The following is a 24,635-nucleotide window of genomic DNA, read 5'->3' as shown; positions in this document are numbered from 1 at the left end:
AGTCTTGCGCGTGTTAATATTCATCTGGATTAAAGCAGAGGCACAGCGCGTTCACACATCGGCTTTGTGCTTCTGGTTGTTTTCTATGCACTTTATTTGCATACGCGTTCATCTTTTTCCCTGTATGTGGACCAAATTAGTTTGTGTTTCTGTTTTTAGCCGAGGTTGATATAGCGATAAGGAACTTTAAAGCAGGCTTGCTGTGGCAGGTGCTCTGGATGTGCTACTCGGCTCAAGTGCAGGTGAGTCTTAAATAGTATTCGCTGATCATTTGGTTGTTTAAAATCGGTATTAGTTTCATCGTAAGCTAATATTCTCCCTAGTTTTAGTGGTTCATTTGTGTCGTGCAGATAGTTTATTGGCTGTGTCTTTAACTTAGGTGTTATTTATTTATTCGTCTTACATATTTATTACGAGCAACATGGATTGCAGTGGTTTAAATCGTTGTTTTTGTTTATAATATATAGTATTATGGTTAGTAGATTTGTTTGTGTGTGTGAAAAATCGTGCATTTAGCCTATTCACATAAGTTTGCTTGTGGAGACTTTTCTCATAACGTCTGATATTTATGATTATATAATCCCATAATTATTGGGGTGCCCGATCCTGTTCCTCTCTGATAAAAAACTCACCTGAACCTGAGACTTCAGGAACTTTTGATAATGACAGACAAGTGTGTTGGAGCAGGACAGCTATCCAGCAATAGACATCTTTTATACTGAAAGGGAAAGTAAAATTAACATTAAAATAAAATATAAAAATTCTGTTAATTATATTAATCAACGTTTTCTCTTATTTTGTCTTTTGTTTCTAAAATATACAATAACTACACTGTAAAAAAAAAAAAAAAAAGTTGAGCAAACTTAAAAAAAAAAAAGGTTTAAGGCAACCAGCTTCAGCAGATTTTTGAGTTTTCTCAACTTGTTGTTTTACGTTTATACAACAAGAAGTTGAGAAAACTCAAAAATCTGCTGAAGCTGCTTGCCTTAAACTTTTTTTTTTTTTAAAGTTTGCTCAACTTTTTTTTCCGCAGTGTACGTTTGGTCAAAACAAGTGTTAATTATATATATATTTTTTTATTTTATTTGTAGGCACAATCACTTTCACTTTTTGTAACCTTTTAAATTAATAGTTTTGTATACTCCTGTTTATATTCTTTTTGTGCCTTTTTTAGTGTACATCTCGCATTTAAGGGCCCTTAAACTACAAATATATTTTGACGTATTCAACAGATAACTGAAAAACTGTTGATTTATTCACCTTGAACAAAACAAGTATTCTGTCTTAAAATATGTGTGGTTATTTCAGGCATTCTCATATACCACATAAATCTGCGACACTGTTAGATCAACTGACATCAGATTTGATATGTTGTCATAATGCGCAATGGATTAGGAAAATATTGCAGTGCACAGAGACAAACAAATATTTAGAAAAGTAGGCCAAGTTTTGTGTTTGTGTTTTAGTCTTTAGCCCAGTTGTACCATAGATAAATTAAATAATGTAGTATGAATGAAAAAGCATCTACATAAAGGATATACCACAAATATTAAATATTTTTCATATATATTTTGCATATCAATGCATTTTCATATACATTGTGCAAACCTTTGTGTTTTTTCTGACTGTCATCATTTGGGAATTAATAAATACACATATTTGTATCTTTTAGTGATTGACCAGAGAAGATGAGCTGATGATGAGGTGTTTGCTCACTACCTTGGTTGATTTTTGAATGGGTTGAATCTCATGACCACAGCCATGTCTAGCAGTAAATCTGCCGCCAGAAGAGCACTTCTACAGGCCTCCAGGGCTAGGTGGAACAGGACGGATAACTTTGATATTGTTCCTATTATCAATTCGGACACAAGTGAGTAACTGATATATATGCCATAATGTTTTGCTGTTTCATAGAAGTGCAGAGCTGAGATTTAGTGTTTGATATTTGAGATGTTCCAGGGAACTGGGAAATTTTATTATGGTAATCGGTGTTAGTCAGTGTTGGTCAAATTCTATGGATCATCCCCAGAAATCCTGCTCACTTCACAGAATATGCAAAGCAGTGCAGCAAACGCCCATGTATGAAGCTCAATGGCTCATCCAGACCTCAAAATAATTTTTCGTTTTTGAAGTATACTGAACATATAAGAAGCAGGGTGAATGTTGTAACAACTGGCCATCCTTTATTTTGAACAGGAAAGTGTGATGAAGACAATGTAGAGCGCTGGCTTACGACAATCTCCAAGTAAGTTGAATCTCACAAGTGTTCATGCCTCTTTCATTGAGGGATAAACCTTTCTCAAAAGGTTTCAGCTGCTCTATTGTGCAGTATGCAATAATTTGCATTTCTTCCCAGATTATACTCTTCTAAACATTTCCGCTATGGTCACTAATATAATTTGACTTCCTTGTTTAAGGGACGATACGAAACCAGAGGTTGTCTTGGAAACGTCAGGTAAGTTTACGTGTCTCATTTGCACAAAAAAAAAAGAAAAAAAAGAAAGAAAGCTAAACTGAGTTTATGAGATTGGCATGGAGTATATGATTACATGTATTACTTTATGTACACATTTTAAAGTAATAATAAGTAAGAATATAGAATAAAATATTATATTTGTATTTATTATTATAATGTATTACAAAAAATATCATATTTTTATTATATCACAATAAAATGATTCAGAAGCTAAGGGATAAAATGCAACATTGGAGAGTATTTTGGTGTATATTTCATGCTTTATAGTTGCTGTATATTTCAATTCACTAGACTGTTTGATAAATATTGACCCTGGACCACAAAACCAGTCATAATGGTCAATTTTTTGAAATTGAGATTTATACATCATCTGAAAGTTTTAAGTTTTGATATATTTACAGTAGGAAATTTACTAAATGTATTCACGGAACATGATCTTTACTTAATATCCTAATCATTTTTGGCATAAAAGAAAAATAAATCATTTTGACCCATACAATGTATTTTTGACTATAGCTACAAACATACCCCAGCGACTTAAGACTGGTTTTGTGCTCCATGTGATCGGCTCAATGCATATGCAGTGATCTTGTGAATGGCTATTTCACCCTGGAGCTCTGTGTATATGTTGTGTTGGATATGTCATTAACATACTGATATGATTCACAATGAGTCAATTCGTCATTTCTCTGTGATGTTTGACAGTGTGCTGGTTTATGCCATTATAACAGGGTTAGCAGGTCAGCTGACCTACTGACCCGAGGGCATGACTTATTGCCTCTGAATTTCACACTTTTAAATACTGTATTGTAAAACATATTGCTTTGTTTTCAGTGAAGCCTATAAGAAGAAACGAGAGTGGAGAAGATGATCTGGCACTGGGAGTGGAAGGTAAACATTCTCAGTTTTGTATTGCTTGGTTCAGTTTAACCAAATACCCATCTGAAACAAGAGATATGAGTGAGGTGAGTGAGGTTGGTTGGCATCAAGGTTTGAGCTATTCTTTATTAAAGTATTGAGCATACAGTGGCATATGGAGTCTGTGTTTTAGAATACATTGACTGAAGTTTTTCAGAGGGACTGTGCTAACCCTGGATTTTAAACATGACAAACCTCTCCATGCCTTCTAACACAAACACTGGCAGAAAGTGAGACAGTCCAGTCCCTGCTGTCTCCTGCTTCAGGGCACGCCAGTCTGAGATGCGTCATGGCATATTTGTGGAAGCTTCACCTGCTACTGCATGGTTTCCAGGTGCAAAGAAAAGATAAGGAGTAGATAAAGCAGAAAAAGATGTGCATCTTAACATGATTTACCCAAGTACTACATGTTCCTGGATCAACATCCATGTAGGTCCAGGAAGAAAACAAACAACCTGGGCCCATATTCATAAAGATTCTAAGAATCCTCTCAGAAAACTCTTAATTTAGCTTAAAAACTTTTACGTAGGAGTCTTAGCTTAAGAGCGATTCGGGACCGATCTGAGAGCAACTCTGAGTAATATGTGTAGTGTCTTATTAACTCACTGTCATGCATTGTGTGCAACACATTTCTTCTCCCTCTTCATTTTTGTCCATTTTCTCCGCTGTTAAAGAAACTCTTAAGCCCCTTAAAAGTCCTCGTCCATACTCCTAACAAGTTTGACCTTAAGACCTCTTTTAAGGGTTAAGATGCTTTCTGAATTACTTTTTTCTTTACTAGGATTTTTTCTTTAATTTTAAGAGTAAACGCCCACATTTCTAAGAATTTTCTTAGAATTTTGTCACTAGGAGCTACTTTTTGCATTAAAATTCTTCATGAATACGGGCCCAGGACATCGTACAGTTTCCCAAAAGCATTGTAAGCCTGAGTTGATTGTAGCTCCATTGGTTTCAATGGGTCTACGATGTACTTAAGCTTACAATGATTTTGGGAAATGCAGTTCACAGGGAAACGCAGTCCAGGGCCCGTATTCACAAAACATTTTATCTTACCACTAAGAGTTCTCCTAAATAGCAGTAAAAGTTTTTAGCTAAGGCTTTTCTCTTAAAACCTATTCACAAAGCTGCTGAGACAAACTTTTACTAAGGAATAGAGAGAAGTCTTAAGCTAAGAGTAAGGGCGGCGTTGACCTCGTTGCTATGGATCATGTCAGCATGCTTACCAACTATGCACACAGTGATTGGCTGATAGGAGAAGGGAGAGGTCTCTCCCTTCGATATTATGATATTATATAGCACAATATTATGTTGCCATATAAAGGCAAATAAAGATTTTAACATGCAGGCTAAGTGTTACTAATTAAACAAATATATGTTCAGCTAATTGTCAGTCTCTTACATGTATGCTTGTAGCGGATGCATATAAACCGCCTTTTAATTAACAGAGTAGAATAATCATGGCTGATAGTAAGTGTAAATGTAAAAGCTGCTTGCAAATGTAAAAGAAAACCAAACTGGACACAAGAACATCTGTTACTTCTTGCCCAACTAGTTAATGAAACGGATATAATCAAAGGAAAATTTGGAGTTGGGATAACCTCCAAACCTTAAAGGTGATGCCATTTTAAAGGTTCATTATCGTCAAATGTTTCTAAATGTTTATATTCTGAGGCAGATTGCCGGCAACAGCCATTTTAGGATAGCTGTGAGTTGGTCTTAGTTACTTAGGAGTCCTCTTCACTACCCCTAACATTTCACAGATTTAGGACCTAGTTTTAGCGCTAAAACGCTTTGTGAAATACTCTTAGAGCAAAAATGTAGGAGTCCTAAAATTAGGACTGACACGCCCACTATTGTTAAGATTTCCTTCTAAATCGGTGAGTTAGGAGCTACTTTTAGCCTTAAGATGTTTTGTGAATACAGGCCCTGATCAATTAATCCTATCAGATTTTAATGTTAGTGTTTATGGGCTTCAATAGTATTCTTATCAACATATAATTCCCCATTCAAAGCTGGTTATAGTTAAGAATACGCTTCATAAAAGATTCTAATGCAGAAAAGGTAACCTAAAATTTACGTGATTGTTGTAGTGTTTTTGTTTTGTTCTCCCTTTACTTTTAAAAGACAAAAAATGAGCACAATAGATGAGTTAGATTTATGATTTATAGTTCAAATACACTGATTGTTTTTTGTAATTTAGTCTTAGTCACTCTTTTCCCAGTATGCACTGGGGCATGACTACTTGTATTGTCTGACTGTTTCTTTTATACAGCAGTTGTTGATTTAATCACATTTAGTCACTTATTTTCTTGTGACATTAGGATTAGTTTGTTTTTCTACTTAAAATGATAAGTTAGTTGATCGTTACCTTGTGTTTTATGTATTAAGTATTCCTATATGAACACTTTGATATGTATGTCTCACTAGGTTAAATCAGCCTCTGCATAATTCTTGTGACTACTGAGGTTTACCTTGAGCTGACCTTTCACTTCAGGCACCAGGGGCTGTGTTACAGAAAATTCCTTTATGAAATCTCAAGTTAATCTCTGTCATGTTCTAACATACTGTAAATCTCAACAGATAAGATTTTTTTAATTTTTCCCAACAGAAGTTTAGAATCTTTATTGTGTACTGACTTGGAAATGTATCCTTAGCCCAACAAAAACAGGTCAAAACTATTTAGACATGAGTGCATTCTCGTGTAGCTTCTTCATAAACCAATTTAAGAACAAATGCAGAATAATACTATAAATAGACAAATACTGTATGCAATGACATAATGATGCAAGAGCATATAATCAGCTGCATCAGTAAATGTATTTGCTTGCTTGCCAGACATTTTTGATATCTGTTAACATTTCTGACTGATCATATTCACGCCGACCACCTATAGTTGTTTTCTTTCTGCTCGGTGTGCTGTTTTTCTTCAGGGTTCTGTCTGTCTTCTGCACTGGCTTCTTCCTTTTCAGGGTCACTTTGTAGTGAATGCCTTCACTCTCGTCTGTTGCTGTTTGACTCTTCTTAGGAAAAGTTGCTTGTCTCTTCTGAATCACTCATTCATGTCAGTTGCTCTGCCAGACACTCCCCTTCTAGTGAATGAGGCGCTTTGGTTTTGTAACTCGGCTGCAATGGAAGGTACAGGACGGAATGGATTGTTGCTCTTCGGAATCCGCAGAGATTAAACAAAGATCCTGGTTTAGGAAAATATGCTGGGCACTTTGGATCAGGGTCCACTTTTAAAAAGACTTCAGCATGTCCCTGACAAAATGCCAAAGTCTTCTCTACAGTTGTTTATGAGAAGACATCAAAACAACAATGAAGAATATTGACCTAATATAGCTACTGTACCGCTGTCTGCAGGTGTTTAATTGAAAACGCAGATGTTTTCCATCTTTATAAGAACTCCTCTGTGTTTTTTCTGTCTGATGCAGCATCTTTATATGGCAAACACTCTCTCAAGACTCTACGAGACCTTCTGAGGTAAGAACAGATTTAATGTTCATTGTCTTTTAAGCAGTAATTTAATTTATAACTTTGACTTCTTTCATGTGATAAGCTGATAATTATTTGCATGTAATGGACGATATTAAAATTTTATACTATTTTCGTCTAACTAAATCAAAACTAAAAGCAACTGTCAAAAATTGTACAGTGTGGAAAAACTGATATTCTTTTTGAGATTTACTAAAGATTACATTTAACAGTGTTATTAAATTATTCGTTTTTAATTATTAGCCTGAAGTGAGTTTTAGATGACGGCAAAGGAAAACTAAACATGTATAATTAAATATCCAAAATAACTAATATGATACCAATATATATATTGTGTATCCCAGTTACATTTTTCTGAAATTGATCTGACAAAAAGTATATTAAAATGTATAAAGAATATAGAACTGTTTGCAGTTTTTGTAACAGCACTGTTCTCTATCCATTGTCTTTAGGAATACACACTGTATATCTGTGTCACATCAAAGTGTTTGAAATGACCTGAAGTGGTACATTTGTTATATGAATATGTACTATGTATGCATGTGTATATACTATATATCAGACAGAGTGCTGTATAAGAGTGTATATGTGCGTGATGTAGGCTTGTTCAGGCACCTGCCAGAAACCTTAGGCACATTTCCCATGCAAATGCTGATTTGTTGACATGCCACCGCATGGGTTGCTGGGCTGGTTTGCATGAGGTGGAATGTCACTGATGAGGCAGTGAGGTAGTAGAAGAGCGATTCTGACCGGAAATGTGTGAAACGGAGGAAAATGTGATGGAGGGCTTTTTTTGTGAGTGAAGTTCAGCAGTGTTGGTTTTCTATACACTGATATTTGCTGGTGTCATCCACACACAGGTCATCTCAAGATCCTCCTGTTCTGTCCAGGTGGAACAGTTTTGCATCGAATGTCTCAATACCATCTGAAGTCAGGTCTGCTTCTCCTTAACAGCCTTCTCCACCTGCCAATCATTTACTTTAAGGTGTTAATTTGTTGATATTCCTGCTAATGTTGTTTTTTTTTTGTACTATAATTTTGTTATGCAGTGTAATGGACGTGTTGAACATACTGGAGGATGACCCTGAGGAACTGTTGCTGGATTTGGGTTTTGGCACTGAGGAGCCTGACATTACAGGGAGAATCCCAGCCCGATTTCTCAGTTACCAGTCCTGTGCTCGTGGCATCAGCATTCAGCTCTTTTTGGAAGCTCAGCAGAACCGAATGGACGTTGAAAACGTGGATGTCAGAAGTAAGCAAATTTCCTCAAGTTCACACAAAAATGAAAGTGTTTTTTTTTTTTTTTTTTTACTCAACCTCAAACTCATATGACTAGCTGTCTTCCATGGAACTTAAAGTGAATATCTGAAGAATATTCTTGCCACAGCTTCCGTATAATGAATGTGAAAGAGGACTGGTGCTGTCAAATTCCAAAAAATAAATAAATAAAAAACTAGTAAATGTAAATGTATATACATGTAAATATTTTCTTAATATGCTGAATGTGTGTGTATTTATATATACATAATAAATAAACACAGTACACATATATTATGTAAACAAAAACTTTTATTTTGGATGCGATTAATCGTTTGACAGCACTACAAAAACATAAAATAGTTTTTTATGACTTGTGCACTATATAAGTCTTCTTAGGCCAAAACTAATATATAACTTAAGATGACTTTGAATATTGCGCACAAGACACATGGAACACATTTTTTTGTCCTTTTTAAAGCTCGAAATCTCCTTTATTAATATTACTTAATTAAAATGTCTCCTTTTGCTTTCCATGGAAGAAATAAAGCATACATAATATTTGAGGGGTGAATTATGCTTTTAAATATCTTTCTTTATAGCCACAATTTTGGCATTGGAATCTGTCCTTGCTGCTTAAATGATCCATTCCGGGGTTTTTTTTAAGAGTGCACATGTGTTATTAGAGGTTGAATGTGGTTTACATATTACGTGAAACAGAAGTTGACACTCCTTTCCTGTACAGCTGCAGTGTGTTGAAAGTCTGATAAGCAGAGTTTTATGCAAGTCGAGAGTCTTGAAACTCTCTCTCTTTTCCTCCTGGTGTTCAGATCGGTTTAGACAACTCGAGGTTCTTCAGCAAGTCACCACAACATTCTCCTCTCTGGTCGGTGCAAATACTCAGAATCTGGACACATCTACAGCCTCCCGGATGTCTGCAGAGGCACGAGAGAGGAGAAAACGCATTGCCATGATTCTGCGTAGAGCCTCCAAGAAAAGCCTCAGCCAGGCCAAAACGTTACAGAACCAGCACATGCCCTCTACTGTGACCTCCTCATCCTTATCTGGCCCAGAATCATCTGGGATGTCAATGGTAGATAGAAGGATCCCTTCCAAACGCACAAGGATGTCAGACAATTGTCTCTCCCCACTAGAAGAGGAGCAGAGCATTAATTTAGGGGCAGCTGAGCCGGTTCTAAACAGCCCTACGGTAAGAGGAACATCAGACCTCCTGAAGCTTGACTCTGTCCCATCTTCAACTGAAGAGAGTCTGCAACGGCCTGTTGAATCTTTTGAACTGGAAGAGGTGAAGTAGTAGTGAACTGCAGTAATGCTCTCTTTATTTACTTCCACATTATTCCAATTCTAATGTTGTTGACTATTTTTCAGATCCAGAGTTTTGATGAGGGAAGTGTACCTGGGAGCTGCAATGGTCCAGTGGATCCTGGAGGTGCATTTTGTTTTTAAAACACCCAAGCAACTGCATAGCAATGTGCAAAGCCCTGCTAACTACCCTACCATTGTAGTGGCAAGTTGTGTACAGGCTAAGACATGTACTTAAAAAAAAAAAAAAAAAAAAAAAAAATTGCAATATTGTTCCTTTTGCTTCCTGAAAAGCGAAAGTTTTTAAAAGCCACTGTGTGGATTCAGATAATTTACTTAAAACAATTTCCATCTCTGATATTATGCAAATGACTAATGCAATCGTTCAGTCATTTTCATATGTGCAGCAGGCTACATGCTGTATAGTTGAGGTAATATCCACCTGACCACAGTGCTATGGAAAAATGGACTCGTTTGTTTAGTCTGATCAGGAGGCGTTAGTGTTCTTCTGAACGCTTGTGATATGTGGCCGCATGCTAATCTTGATCTTGGTTCCCTGTAGTTGAACGAATTGGGTCTTACGTGATGAGAACAAACAGTTGTCAGTCAGACAGCAGCGGCTTCCTAGAGGAGCCCTTCATACCTGCGCTATCCCAGCAAAACAGCCCTGGACCCGAGCTCATGAAGGTAAGACATGTTTCAGTTCTTTCTTTCTTTACATACTGCAGAAGGTTTGAGTAACTATATTAATGGTGCTATAAATAGTTTTTATCTGCCATTGTGTTAAACCTTGTTTTTTCCTGTGAGTAGAGAAATAAGAAAATACAATATTTTATAAAATATTCTTTCAGAAATATCTTCATATATTTTCTTAATTTATTACACAACCATTCAAATGTTTGGGATCAAAAAGATTTATAAAATATTTCTATTTCAAATAAAAGCTGTTTTATAAAATTTCTTTTCATTAAAGAATCCTGGATTTTTTTTTATCATGGTTTCCAAATAATAATAATAAGCAGAACAACCGTTCAACATTGAGCACCCAGCATATTAGCATATTATTATAATTTCTGAAGGATCATGTGACACTGAAGGCTGGGGTAATGGCTGCTGAAAACTCAGCTTTTGCATCACAGGAATAAATGACATTTTACAATATATAAAAATAAAAAGCAGTTATTTTAAATTGTAATAATATTTCTTAATTTTACTGTATTTTCGGTCAAATAAATGCAGCCTTGGTTTAAGAGATTTCTTTCAAAAACGTAAAAACAAATCTCACTGCCCCTAAATTTTGGAAAGGTTGTGTAATTCCATTTCCTATCACTAGTGGTAAATAAATTATATGCAGCAGCTTTACCCAATAAAAATATAAGTAATGTGTGGAAGTAATTTACTCATGTTGATCTGTAAATGCAAATACATTAAATACATAATTCCACAATATTCTTTGAATAAACTTGGTAAATACCATTGTTCATTTATATGGTTTGAACCATTTTTGTAAAGGCTGACATCCACACTTAAAAGGCCACAATGTAACATGAACGGCCAACCAATAGTACTGTAGCTCAACCGATGTTGGGCGGGATCTATTTGTTCAAACAAAACAGACATCAGTGTTTTGGAGAAACCTGTTTGGACACAATATCTATAGCCATTATTTTTACAGCTACATTCTGTGTTTTTAGTGGCGTAGGCATTCAGCAATGTGGATATTTACCACTTGTGTGTTTATGGATATTTGTCTGATTTCCCGTGCTGTTTCGGCTTTTTGCAGATGCTGAATGCAATATCTCAAGATAGCACAGAGGATCAACAGAAGAGATTACAACAGCGAGAAACAGAGGTTCCCCCTGCAGATGAACAGAACTGTGAAATGGAGTCAAATCCAAAACCCTCACCTACAACACACTCTGGCAAAACTCTTTTGGGAACAGCAGACTCTGAAACTATGTTTGACTCAGGAGAGTTGAGGAAAATAATAAGTGGAAAAGAAAACACTTTGTCGCCAGATATTAGTAAAGTTGGCAGTAATGGCGTTTACACTCTAGCATACTTTGTTCAAATGGATTCCGTCGGTTACCCGACTGAAATTCGTGACCGACTGCAAGGATCAAGAAGTCCAGACGGTCGTGGTTATAGGGAAGGCATGTCCCTGTTTGAGGAATTGAAATCTGCTGAGACAAACTCACATTTGAGTCCTACTGATCTGAGGACAGATGTCGGGGAAAAGGAGGTGGATACCTTTACAAATAATTTTGAGGCGGTCAAAAAAGATCCAGCCTTGGATCTGATGCAGGAATCTTCAGCTTCTACCCAGGGCAAAACCGTGACCTCTGATGCAGCCACTGGACACAATTCCCCCACTGCGCTCAAACTCAGGAGAGAGTCTTTCTCCAGGAGGTCCTGGTCTGATGTGATCACAGATAATGACTCAGGAACAGCACAAACACCCACCACACAAACACCATTCACATCAGTGGACACATCTCCACCTCACTTATGGAACTCTATGGACTGTTCTGGAGATCTTGGACGTCTGCGTACGCGGTCGATATCTCTGGATACGGGATTGTCGTATGAGGAGGAGGATCACAGACTACAGGGTGCATTGTGGGCAGGGCCGCAGCGATGCTTCTACTGCGGGTCCCAGATTGGCTATGACAATGGCTGGGCAAAACCTCAACCTGAGCTATCCTCCAGTCTGCCTGTAAGTAGAAGTTGCTCTACAAATAATCATTATCTATAATCATTAATTAAGACGGACTGAGGTGTAAAATTCCAAGCATGCTCTATATTGTACATCCTAAATTATTAGGGATGCATGATATATAGGAAGCATATTGAATATTGGTCGATATTACTTTTTTTTTTTTTTAATTATATCAGTATTGGTCAGTATTGTATATTTAATTGCACATGCTTTTTCCCCTATTTTTAAATGTAGTCCGCCATCATATAATGCTCACTTAAATTAATATTTTAAAACAGTAATTTAATAACACTGTTAAATGTAATCTGTAGCAAATCTCAAAATGAATATCCAGTTTTCATATTGTATACATTACAATGGTGTGATACAAAATTAAAATTAAAATTGCTATTTTGCCAGAATTTTGTTCTTAGTGTATCCTTATAAATCATACAATAGTTTTCATTTATGAAAATTATTCTTTGTAAATAATTTAAACCATTTTTACATCAAATTCAGCTCAAAGTGTAGGTGGTTTAATTTCTGTGTAAACATTTTGATGTAATATAATTTGCACAGAAATTTGTTCTGCTGTTGCCATTGTGGCCCATTGTTTTTATATTTGGTTTGATGGAAAAACAAACAAACAAAACACTGGCTGCTTCATGCTATGTGGGAGGAGCTTCACATTTGAAGTATGGATTTCCATGGGCTCTTTACTACCAGTAGATCTTTCCTCTGATTTTAAGAATAAACTAAGATTAAACATTCTATTCTGGGAAAAAACTCTTCTGCCTCTTAAACATCTGAGATTAAAAGCTATGTGCACTGCACGTTTAATGAAGCTCATTTGAATTTGTATAGTTAATTTGCATGTGTAATGGAAAACAGTAGCAAACATTGACCACTTCAGAACCTTCACAGGTTTTAAGCACACGCACCAACATCCCCTTTAACTCACATCCTCGCTTACAAACACTCCACTGAAGCTGCCTGCATTTGAAGGTCAGAGGTCACAAACTGCAAAATACTCCTCGCTACTGGAAAATCCAGCTAAAACCCCTGCTTCAAGCCAGTTTTATTTTAGTATCATTGAGATATATTCAAAATATTAAATATATATATTTAACTAAATGAAAATGAGAAATGTTGTCTTGGCAGCAAGCTGAAATAAAATAGGTTTAAGTGTTTTTTTAAATATTTATTTATTTTTCAGTTAACGTTTATCATGTATTTCAAGTATCACAAAGGTTTTTTTGTTGACAAAAAAAAACAAAAAAAAAAAAAAACAGGTTTTTGATCTGGGTTAGGTAGTTCATCAGTTGGACCTACCAGTTGGTGGGACTGACGTCATGTTTTAACCAGCTATTAGCAATACACCAGGTGTTATACACCAAAAACCAGCTTAACTGCTTTTAAAGATCTTGTTTTCCCAGAAGGAATCACACAGGAGCAGACAAATATCCTTCTATTTCTCTTTCCAGTACTCTCTGGATGAGCTTGAAGACATGGTGAAATGTTTGAGGAAGTTCCGGGCAGTTCTGACAGAAATTGAAGTGAGACTAGAAGAAGAACAAGCATCCGTGATCGGATCTCTGTCAGATTCCCACAGGTGATAACGAATACCATCATAACGGATATCTCACTGATTAATAGTGCTCCTCAAGATCATGTATTTTGCAGTGTTTAAAGTTGATTTTGTGTTTCAGGGAGGAAGTGGAAGATGTTTTGAGACTACGAGAAGCTGTCAAACATGAAGCTGGGACGCTTGAACAGCAGCTGTCTGATCTGGTACATCACTATGATGACAGCATTAAAATGGTATTCAATCTACTCATAAACTAAACATTAAATATGGTTTATGGGTCAGAATATAGGGCTTTGTGCAAAAATGCCACACATTGACAAAAAAATGTTCCAAATATTTCAATATGGAACTTCCATGCATGAATCTGAACCCACTTTGTTACCAACCAACATCCTTCAGCGGTGAGCTATTTTTATGTTTATAGAAGCTGAATCGGCTCATGGACGAACAGTCTCAGCTGTGCACCCAACTGCGAATTACACCCTTTGATACGCCCAATTCAGAACCGACCTCAACCAGGAGCGTGGCCATTCAGTGCTGCCTACCGCCTGTCACGTCCAGTCCACAGCGGTGTGTCCATCACTGCACCTGTCATGGGGCATGTCAAGATCCACACCGGTTCCCCTGTCAAACCCAATGGGAGGCCAACTGCAAACCAGACAGGCTGGACTTTGTAGCTTTTATTAAAAGTGTAAGAAACATCTCATACCCTTATCATCAGAATAATTAGATCTGATAATGATAATGTCCTAATGCATTGTTAATTTTGCATTTTTATCTTTCAGTTGAAAAATTCATTACAACATTCAATGAAAAATAACTCATTGGAATAAGGTTTGTTTTCTTCTTCAGTCTGAAATCAAAAGTTACTTTTACTTAATGACCCAATAAAATAATTTGTCGTTAATAGTTTATATTTCACAATTTTGAGTTTACATTTAACAATTCCCTTTTTTTCTCACCGTAAAAAAGATGATTTCGTCTTTTTATCTAACTTTTTTTCTCACATTTGCAAGTGCATAGCTAACAATTCTGAATTTTCACAATTTTGACTTTATATCTTGCAATTCTGACTGTTCACTTTGTGAGAGAGAACAAATTCTGTAACTGAGTGTATCTCACAATTATCATGTGGCGGAAAAAAGTTTGGTGAAAGACAAACATTTTATGGGGTCTGAATGGAATTTAATTTGACTTAAATGCAACATATAAAACTAATCATTTTGTTCTTTCCTTTTATGTAGTGACGCAGCAATGCAGTGATGAAGACCGGTCTTGCCATTTTTTTGGATGTCACTTATAAAGTGAAGTGCTGACTCTTGAGCACAGAACTAATAAAGAATTATGTATATAAACCATTATCATATGTCCCTTTGAGATTTTATGTGTGCACAGACGTCTCTTATAATACTCTTTATGAAGAGTAAACCTCCCAGTAGCCTAACACTCTCTCGCTCCCTCACCCTCTTCATCATTGTGTCTTTGTAATGAAACACTTCACATCACTGTGGTGTTGTACTGACCATATAAGGAAACTGATGCTATCCTGATGCAGCAGTGGATGACATAGTGCCGGTCCCTCTGTCTGATTGGACTATGATCTGATGGATGGTTCCTCCAGTGTTCCTGAGATGCTCTCCAACAGTTATATGGCCCAGTCTCAAGAAACAAAAAAATTCCAACTGGGACAGTGGGGGACCCTATAACAGTGAGTTAATATGGTCTACAAATACAATATGGCTTTCTCAGTAGTAAATTCTTGAATTATGTAAGGTACTGATACTTAACTTGTGATACTGCAAGATTAGGTTTGACATTCACAGAATTCATAATTAAGTAAATAGGTATACACGCAGTTTTACAAGTCATCATAACATGTTTTGTGCAATAACTATTCAGTTCTTTGTCACATTAATGTTTTGGGTAATGTTAACGTTACGGAGTTGAAGGCCAATGCTGCTGTTAAAATGATTTGTGCCTACAAACCATTCACTGTTTTGTCACGTAACAGAGTATTAAGCTTTACCATATAAGTATTAAGCTTTACCATATAAGTGTGAAAATAATTAAATACTGAGTAATTACAATGTGAGAAACTTACCTGTTTGAATAGTTTTATTAGAAATGCTTAAATGTTCTCAGAAATATAAAAAAATATATATTTTGTTTCAAATCGTTGTACTAACATTACCCCCTAAACAAACATAAATTTATAAAATAATGGTCAGTATCTGTGTAAAAAAAAAAAAATCTGTTAAAAAAATTAATATAGGGATTTTAGGGATCATGTATAAAGTGCCAGGCTGTGTCCTCATCCAGACTAACCAGGTTTTTACGTTTACATTTTTGTTCTTGGCAGACGTTCCCTTACCAGGCGTCAGGTTGACATGGACTGTTTATAGTGTTGTGTTTAACAGGGTAGTTGAGTATGGTTCAGTGAATGAAAAAATAATCAAAACCACTTCACACACTCCACACACACTCCACACGGGAGGAGCAAACACCATTCACATCAGAGGAGATAAGAAAGACATCAAAGCCTGTCAGTAAACAATGTCTACATTGTTTTCCATTATTATTCATTTCCTCTTGTTCACGCTCTCCATTGAGCTAGTAAAGAGTTGTGGTGAGTGTAGATGCTTAAAATTATCTTTAATATTATTAGGCTATTTATGATATGGTATATTTTAATTATATATGTATAACCTACACCTAAAACCAAAACCTAATGGAAGTAGGAATCACTGCATTGAAGACTAGTCTTAACACACTCCATGTTACCAAACCTCACCTCCGCCGTGTTTGAATCACTGCTTAAAGTGTTGAAGTTGTTTCATTAACCTCGATGACGTGCGTTCATGGAAGCTGGGATGATTGACACATGACAAGGGCCTCCATCGTCATGACAACAGGCTCTAATGGAGACAGAATTAGAGGAGGCCCCTCCTCCTGAAGTACATAACCCCTGTCTTTGATCTGGCCTGCACTCGCTCTCCGTCTCTCTGCTGCACTGAGGTAAGGCCTCTCGCTCTCTTATAATTCACTTCTTTAGTTCTTTTCTAGATTGAAAGACAAATACCAAAATATTTCAGCAGATGTTAATTGATTAATAAATAATATTTGAATAGTAAAATGTTTACAGTATATATTCAGTTTTCTTGGAGTATTTTAAACATAGGTAATTTTTTTATTACCATATATATATATATATATATATATGTGTGATGTAGTATGTTTTCATTTTAGATGGGCACATCGATCTGAAGCAAATGTTATATGTTACTTATTGAAATATAATTTATATATTTCAGATAAATTTCAGGTAAATGTTAATTGATTAATACAATTAAATGTAATAAGTGGAATTGATATATGAATGCTTTTTTTGTCATTAATATATTTGGTTTGCATGTGAATAAATGCAATATTAAAATTCATCAGAGCTCAAAAGGCTCAAAATGATATTTGTGATTGCTGACTGAGCCTCAAATGTAAATTTTGCACATTTTTATTTGCTGTCATTTAGGTTTTTTTGGGGGGAAAAAATAATATTAACATGGAATTAAACATGATAACAGTTTTTTTATTTTATGTGAGGAATTTTATGTTTATGTTTTTTTTCTTTGACATTGCATAATTAACCATAATAAAATTAGATTCAGAGCCCAAAATGAGAAGCTGTTTTGTTTAATTAGTTTGCTACCATTCACACATTCAGTAAATATGCTTTCCAGTAAATATGACAGAGCCTTTGTCATGTATATGAGTGTGTGTGTGTGTGTGTGCTGAACACAAGCTGTTATCTGATACCTGAACAGACTGCTGTGGGGAGCATGTCCACTGACTGTGTGAGGTCACTCTCAGACAAAGCCGAACACACACTCACCATGCACGAACATCTCTGTGAGTACCGCAGCCTGTTTTTCACTACATTTCTGCATTGATATCTGCATGCACAACGTTTTTTTTAAAGGAAAAGAGCTACATAATGACAATAAAAGTGTCAAAATTTGGGTGACCAGCATCCAGCGGGAGTAACAAAGGCGTAACAGATGGCAACAGTCTGACTGATACACACAGACCAGCTTTGTTAACATGTCTCTGAAATCTTCTCCTTGAGATGGGAACGCTGAAATGGACAATCAGAAGCACAGCTCCGAGGAACATCAACAGGACAAACTGGGACAGAAGAAACCCCGCAGGAAAGACACTCCCGTACTCAACAGCCCTCCACTCATACCAGGCAAGACTTTGATTTCTGTCATCCTTTCACTCAATCACCCTCACGCCCTCTCCATCCATCTCTCGCCATCTCTTTGTCTCAGTTCTTTGCGCTTTTCTTTGGCAGGCGTGAGATTGATGAAGACAGAGGCTCGAATGATTCATCAGGAGGATGAAGAGAAGGAGATGAAGAAGTAGATGTCTTTAAAAACATTCAGTTTTCATTCTTGTTAGTGTTATTTTTGATTGTCGTCTGAGCCTTCATTAAATGTAGGTTTTGCAGATATTTTTTGCGTTGTCATTTTGTCATTTGAGTGTTATGCTGCAGAAACACAACGTGGAATGATGCAAAGAACATCTTTTTAATTCCAACATGAACATCGTAGCATAAAGGTTGGAAAAGTGTGAATATGGTGCATGTTTTATTTTTGTCATATGGACAATAGATACGATATCGATCTAAATCAACCTGCAGAACTACTATAATAATTCTGAAAGTGGTGCTCAACATATTTACATGTAACAGGTGTTTCAGTCTGTGATTATGTATGAACAGCAGGATACATTAACTGGGTACATCTCAAGACACCCCCCGCCCCCCACACACACAATTTTTTTTAAATAAATAAATAAATATAAATATATATATATATATATATATATATATGTGACACAATTAATAAGATTTTGCTGCCTAATTCTCATTATGATAATTAAAATAAAGTGAAAACATACCAGATTATTATTCTATATTATTATTATTATTTAAAATATTCATACTTCACACTTAATTCAACTTAATGTTGATTTACTTGTAGTTGTTTTTTTTTAAAATTTGTATTACACAATTATTTTTGTATGGGAACAATTAAAAGCATACATTATTAAGGGAATGTGCATCACAATTGAAAATAAGAATGACCATAAATAAATAAATAAAATTAAAATGAAGCACAAGCACCCTTTCCTCCCCAATTCTTATGGTAAAATAAATAAATAAATAAATATAAATATATATATATATATATATATATATATATATATATATATATATATATATATATAACAATGTATTTAAAGTACTCATATATCATGGAAGCATTGGTTTAAAAACTAATTAAAAACTACAATTAAAAACTGTTTCAAGGCAATATGCATCACAATTGATAATATATATATATATATATATATATATATATATATATATATATATATATATATATATATATATATATATATATATATAATTAAAATGTAACAAATTATAAATAATAAAAATCCTTTTTTTACTGTTTTAGTATTTTTATTTTTACTGTTTTTAATTAATTAATTTGCTTATTATTTATTTATCTTCTGTATACACTACAGTAATAAGAATCTTCAGCGAAACTGCTTACTTTGACAAAGTACTGTCTTCATGCAAAATAAAATTTCTTATTTGTTTTTTCTTTTGATTTTGGGTTGAAAGAGGATCACTCAACTCCATCATCAGTGCAGAACAGACAGAAGTGTGTGTGCTATACATGGGGTCACCTCCCCGGTCTCAGAGAGATGCTCTGTAGATGTCTGGCCTTGCTACGGGGGTCTGTGGGTTTGCTGTCCTCTTTCTGCAGGCGGGAGGGCAAGTAGGAGTTGGCACAGTAACTGGGTTTCTTACTGTATCTGACCAGGTGGTATTTGCGGCGAGTGGGAGCTGAAAAAAACAGAGCAGATTCTTAACAACCATTCTGGTAATACAGTTTCTGTACATTTTTAAATCATATATATCAAAATGAAGACTCAAACCCGTCATCTGAGCCCTTTGAGTAAAGATTTATTGTCACAAAAGTGCAATTAAGGAGCATCGAAACAAGCATGATCACATGACCACACCTGCCTATGATTGATTTTTTTTTTCTTTTTGAAATAAAAAAAAGTATGAATGCATCAACAGACATTAATGTAGAAAAAATTAAAACAATCTCATGACAAATTATACTTTGGGATGTAATAAAAAGGTAAAAGAAACAATGTGGATCTCAAAATGTGTTTGACTGCAGTATACTAGATAGCCAACAGATGGCTGTACAGCACTATATGATTTATGCTGCTAGTACACTGCTGATCAGAGCATCCTATCATTTTATAGAAATTGGTCTGTGTTTGAGTGACGGAGAAGATACGCAGTACATGAGGATTTCAAACCAAAAAAATGAATAAAAATACCTTAGTTTTGACATCGAGGTTTCCTAGCAAACACACATGTACTCAACTGATATGAACACATGACAGTTACAAAGCAGAACTAAACACACTTATTAAGGCAGAATCTCACTGTGCCATATTTAGTCATCAACTTCAATATTCTATAAATGTACAGCATTTCATCTAAACAATCTCACATTCTGAGCCTAAATGTTTGAGACATTCCTTAAAAACACAGTTGCAGTCAAAGAGCTAGTGTGTGTAACTTAGTATGTACTCATTTCATCCAGCAAGGCAGTTTCTTAATCAGTATTTGTGTTGTTTTTCATTTCAAAAATATCCAAACATTCTTAAAACAAAGATAAAATTAAATGGACAATATGCCTTTTATTCTTTTTCTTTTATATATACAAATATATATACATACATACATACATACATATACACACACACACCCATATGTATATACACATACGGCTTGTTTTATGAATGTTTTTTTTTTGGAAAATACTGATTAAGAAAATGATATTTGCAGAATGTCACCAACTCTGTGCTTGTGGAAATTTAATAGGAGGGGAGGGGCACTATTAGGGGTATATTATTTATAATATTTTATAATGGCACAGTACTGACCAATCAAATGAGTTTCGCTAAGTTCAGCTTCACAGCTGAGAAGAGCAACATGCTGACATTCACATCTGACTGAACTCTCCAGTAAAATCAAAATGATGAACTCTCTTCAATGTCTCTCAGATATGAAGAAAACGCTGACATAAGCACAGAAAAAAAGATATATGTGATGACTCAGAACTGAGTCAGAAGAGGACAACTAAACAGCAAGATAAACACAAATATTCTATGAATGTCAACAGAGAATAATTCACATGGATTTGTAATTAATAATAGATTTAAGGCAACAATGCTTCCTTCTTTTTTATCTTTCTTTCTTGCTTTCCAACCAATGACTCATAAGAAGTATGCATGAATGATGGCTTGCAATGACCTCCAGATAAATGATGTACAGACATTATAATCATCTTTGGTTGAGGCAGCAGAGACATTTACACAGGATTTTGCTGCCTATTTATAACAGCCTATTTACAAGGAGGCCTTTTTTTTTACTTATTTACTTTTTTCTGCATTTTACAATTTATGTATGAAACTGATTTACAGAAAGATTCACATGGACAGGTGTGTTATACTCTGAGAAGATGAGTGGCACAGACAGGGACATTAATACCTCGCTAGGACAGTGAACTAACTGTAATATCAGCACGAAGCACCTGACAGATCAAGATGCTCGTGCTGAAACATACTTTCTAAACGTTGTATTTCTTCTTTGACCAGATTGAAAAATACCAATAAGATTCCTTTTAATCTCTGTCGTATTTCTCTCATGAATAGTACACCTTCCTACAATTGATCTATATTGTTCAAATTTCCCTATAAACACTTCATAAATAATATAATCTTTTATATACATTAAATACAAAAATAGAAGAAAATTCTAACTTTAACCTAATGTCAAAATAATTACATTTACTACATTTTAAGGGTTTGAAGAGCTTACAATGTTTGCAGAGGTTAAATTGGCCCATCGGATTTGGCTCATAATAACACAGAAATCAGACATAATTTGTTATTTAAAAGGGCAGCTGTACCTTCATTAATTTTAAAGGAAGAGTTCACATAAAAATTAAAATTTGCTCACCCTCAGGCCATCTAAGATGAGTTTGTTTTGTCACCTGAACAAGTTTTGGAGAAATTTAGCATCACATCACTCGTTCGCCAATGGATCCTCTGTAGTGAATGGGTGCCGTCAGAATGAGAATTAAATTACAGTTAAAATGCCTTAATGTTGGATTTGATCCTTACAAACACTCGCTTCAAAAGATGTTAACTGATGGACTGGAGTGGTGTGGATTACTTGTGATATTTTTACCAGCTGTTTGGAATCTCATTCTGACGGCACCCATTCACTGCAGAGGATCCATTGGTGAACAAGTGATGTAATGCTACATTTCTCCAAATCTGTTCCTGTGAAGAAACAAACTCATCTACATTTTAATTGGCCTGAGGGAATTTTCATTTCTTGATGAAAAATTCCTAATACATATAGTAGGGTTAAAAAATCTGAGGCTAATTTAGTATTTTTCCAATTTAATGAAAATTAAAATGTTTAAATTACAATATACTATGGCCCGGTATAATAGACAGGGTTTAGCCTAAAACAGGATTAGGCCATAGTTCAATTAAGACATTTTAGTAATTTTTATAAATGTGCCTTAGAAAAAAACATCACTGGTGTGCATCTTGAGATACAACAAAGGCACAGATATATTTTAAGATCAGTCAGTGCAAGTTTCTTTCAGTTGAAACAGCTCAGACTTTCAATTTAGTCTAGGACTAGGTTTAAGCCTTGTCTGTGGAACCGGGTGCAAATGTATTAACAATTTGAGTGAAAAGTAAAAAAAATATATATATTTATTCCTCATTTTAGATCATGACACTTGTATTTTACGATCATTTTTTTTCTTCCACCCCAAGAAAACCCCAGATTTTCAATGTGGCCTCAGATTTTTAGGCCCCATTGTTTTTTGATTTGTGATTTCACAATATCCAGCTTTTGTATATATATTGTTCAAATCAGATACGGCAACATCATTTGAATAGTTTGTCAAAATTACTCCATATTGTGACAGAACTGAACTGTTTGTGAAAAAAATCTTCTATGATCAAAGTGACATTGGCAAGGATACTTGCAAAGGATTATGGGCCGTTAAACTAACGATCAAACCCTCAATCACATACACGGTTTGACATCAAGAAGCTTCTGAAAGCATACAGAGGACACACAATGGAAGCTGTACAGTATCAGTATCAAGACAGGACGACAGCAACATCAAATTTACGACTAACACAAATCAAAATAAGAGGTAAACAGACAGCAGTTCTGCAGACATTCTTTGGACACAGTAACGACGGCCCGGTGAAGGTGATCTGGTTGCATGAGCACTCTGAGGCACCGAAGTACTTTGAAGTTCTCCGCTCGCTGTCTGTGCAGGTTTGGCGCTTGAGCGGTCGGCAGATGTCGCGTTGTCCCCAAGGGAAGAACATCAGCTGCGGTTGGTCTCCATCGACTCGACACAGGACACATTTCATCTTCATGCATGTGGCTTTGATGACAACAGTTTCCAAAAGCCACCGCAGCACCATGCATGACTTTTTTTAAAAGTCTCAGTTCTCTAATGGTTTTGTGTGTCTCTGAACCAAAAGTAAATCCTTGAAGTCAGATGTGAATCAAAGAAATTATGAAAAAAACTCCATTAGAGGCTTAAGGATTTTAAGATGTGAAACGTCCTCCAAAGATGAATAATAAAAAATAACCACCACCAGGTGACAGCATAGTACAGGATTTGGAGTGCTGTTAGTTTGCATCAGGCGCAGATGCAGTGGCTGCACTGTCTGCCAGTGAAGAGGGGGAGATCCCACAGTTACTGTGCTCGTCTTCTGAGTCTGCAGAGGAGAGCAGATATTTGGCACATTTAGAGCTCCTGTTCCACAGCTCTCTGATGTCTGACAGGGGAATGAGGTGCTATGACAACTGACATGCCACGTGTTTAGAATCAAATGGAGGGAATTGAACTCGAATGAACTACCCACATATATGAAAAATCTTTGTAGTTATATATAGTACATCTTTTCATTTCAGAATAGGTGATTTTGAAGGTTTCAATGATTTTTTGGAATACTTCAATTAAGAATGAAAATTTGGTCATGCCAATCCAAACCCATATGATTTACTTAATGGAACAATTTCACAGAACGGCTGTTCTTTCATAAAAGTAAATTGAATTGGAAAAGTGAAGAAAAGTGAATTGGGAAGGTGCTGTCAAAGCTCAAAAACTCACAAAAAAGCACCAAAGAAGCAATTAGCTCAGTTTAACATCAATGACTATGTATGTATAAATAAGTAAATTCTTTCATTTTGCAAGGAAGCATTAAATTGATCAAAAGTGAAAGAAAAGACATCTATGTTTCACTATATTTTATGTAATCTATTACAAATGAATGCTTTTGAACTTTTTATTCATCAAAGAATCCTGGAATTGTATTGAAAATAATAAGAAATGGTCCTTGAGTAGCAAATCAGCATATTAGAGTGATTTTTGAAGGATCATGTGACACTGAAGACTTAAGTAACGATGCTGAAAATTAAGCTTCGCATCACACAAATATATTATATTTTAAAATATATACAAATATAAAAGAGTTATTTTAAATTGTAATAATATTTCACAATACTGCCGTTTATTCAGAATTTTTTGACCTAATGCACAAGTAAAAATATATGAAAATGTAGTAAAACAAAACATTTCTATTAAAGATAAAACGTATAAAAAACATTTAATATCTTACGCAGTGTTATAAAGGTTATTTAAATATTTTAGTGAAAAACAGGTTTATGAGGGTCCAGT

At 35.3% G+C, this 24,635-nt stretch overlaps 3 protein-coding genes across 4 annotated transcripts in view; 2 read left to right on the top strand and 1 right to left on the bottom strand.

Annotated features, from left to right (window-relative positions):
* LOC306864678 (uncharacterized protein) lies at window positions 1-15,113 on the top strand. The gene is made up of 17 exons (XM_079408836.1): window positions 1-242; window positions 1,673-1,870; window positions 2,197-2,245; window positions 2,418-2,455; window positions 3,311-3,367; window positions 6,826-6,874; window positions 7,747-7,821; window positions 7,936-8,138; window positions 8,974-9,449; window positions 9,533-9,593; window positions 10,029-10,153; window positions 11,250-12,182; window positions 13,649-13,776; window positions 13,874-13,985; window positions 14,177-14,443; window positions 14,538-14,586; window positions 14,997-15,113. Exons 2-16 carry the CDS (start codon window positions 1,750-1,752, stop codon window positions 14,583-14,585), a joined length of 2,742 nt encoding a protein of 913 aa, XP_079264962.1. The 5' UTR covers window positions 1-242; window positions 1,673-1,749; the 3' UTR covers window position 14,586; window positions 14,997-15,113.
* Window positions 15,114-17,585: 2,472 nt separating this feature from the next.
* LOC306864777 (uncharacterized protein) lies at window positions 17,586-18,407 on the top strand (the record flags this gene model as incomplete). The annotated part of the gene is made up of 2 exons (XM_079408995.1): window positions 17,586-17,655; window positions 17,873-18,407. 2 exons carry the CDS (start codon window positions 17,586-17,588, stop codon window positions 18,169-18,171), a joined length of 369 nt encoding a protein of 122 aa, XP_079265121.1. The 3' UTR covers window positions 18,172-18,407.
* An 886-nt stretch (window positions 18,408-19,293) lies between these two features.
* pde1ca (phosphodiesterase 1C, calmodulin-dependent a) overlaps window positions 19,294-24,635 on the bottom strand; it is a 55,363-nt gene continuing 50,021 nt past the window's right edge. Inside the window, exon 16 of one of the 2 annotated variants that reach the window (XM_079409478.1) lies at window positions 19,294-19,666. In XM_079409478.1, the coding sequence (XP_079265604.1) occupies window positions 19,503-19,666 (164 nt within the window). In that variant the 3' untranslated portion in view covers window positions 19,294-19,502. Of the gene's footprint in view, window positions 19,667-21,293; window positions 23,674-24,635 lie in introns of those variants that run through there. The other variant, XM_079409479.1, reaches the window with a different exon arrangement.

This window comes from Barbus barbus, assembly GCF_936440315.1.
Source record: "Barbus barbus genome assembly, chromosome: 46".
NCBI lineage: Eukaryota > Metazoa > Chordata > Actinopteri > Cypriniformes > Cyprinidae > Barbus > Barbus barbus.
The sequence above is the reverse complement of the archived record's forward strand: the minus strand, read 5'-3'. Positions and strand labels throughout refer to the sequence as shown.

Bases quoted from the DNA above. Each gene is read 5' to 3' on its own strand.
- LOC306864678 (XM_079408836.1), top strand. From the start codon at position 1,750: ATGACCACAGCCATGTCTAGCAGTAAATCTGCCGCCAGAAGAGCACTT. The intron at 7,822-7,935 runs GTCTGCTTCTCC...TTTGTTATGCAG, and splicing joins TCAATACCATCTGAAGTCAG to TGTAATGGACGTGTTGAACA. The intron at 14,444-14,537 runs GTAAGAAACATC...TTTATCTTTCAG, and splicing joins TTGTAGCTTTTATTAAAAGT to TTGAAAAATTCATTACAACA.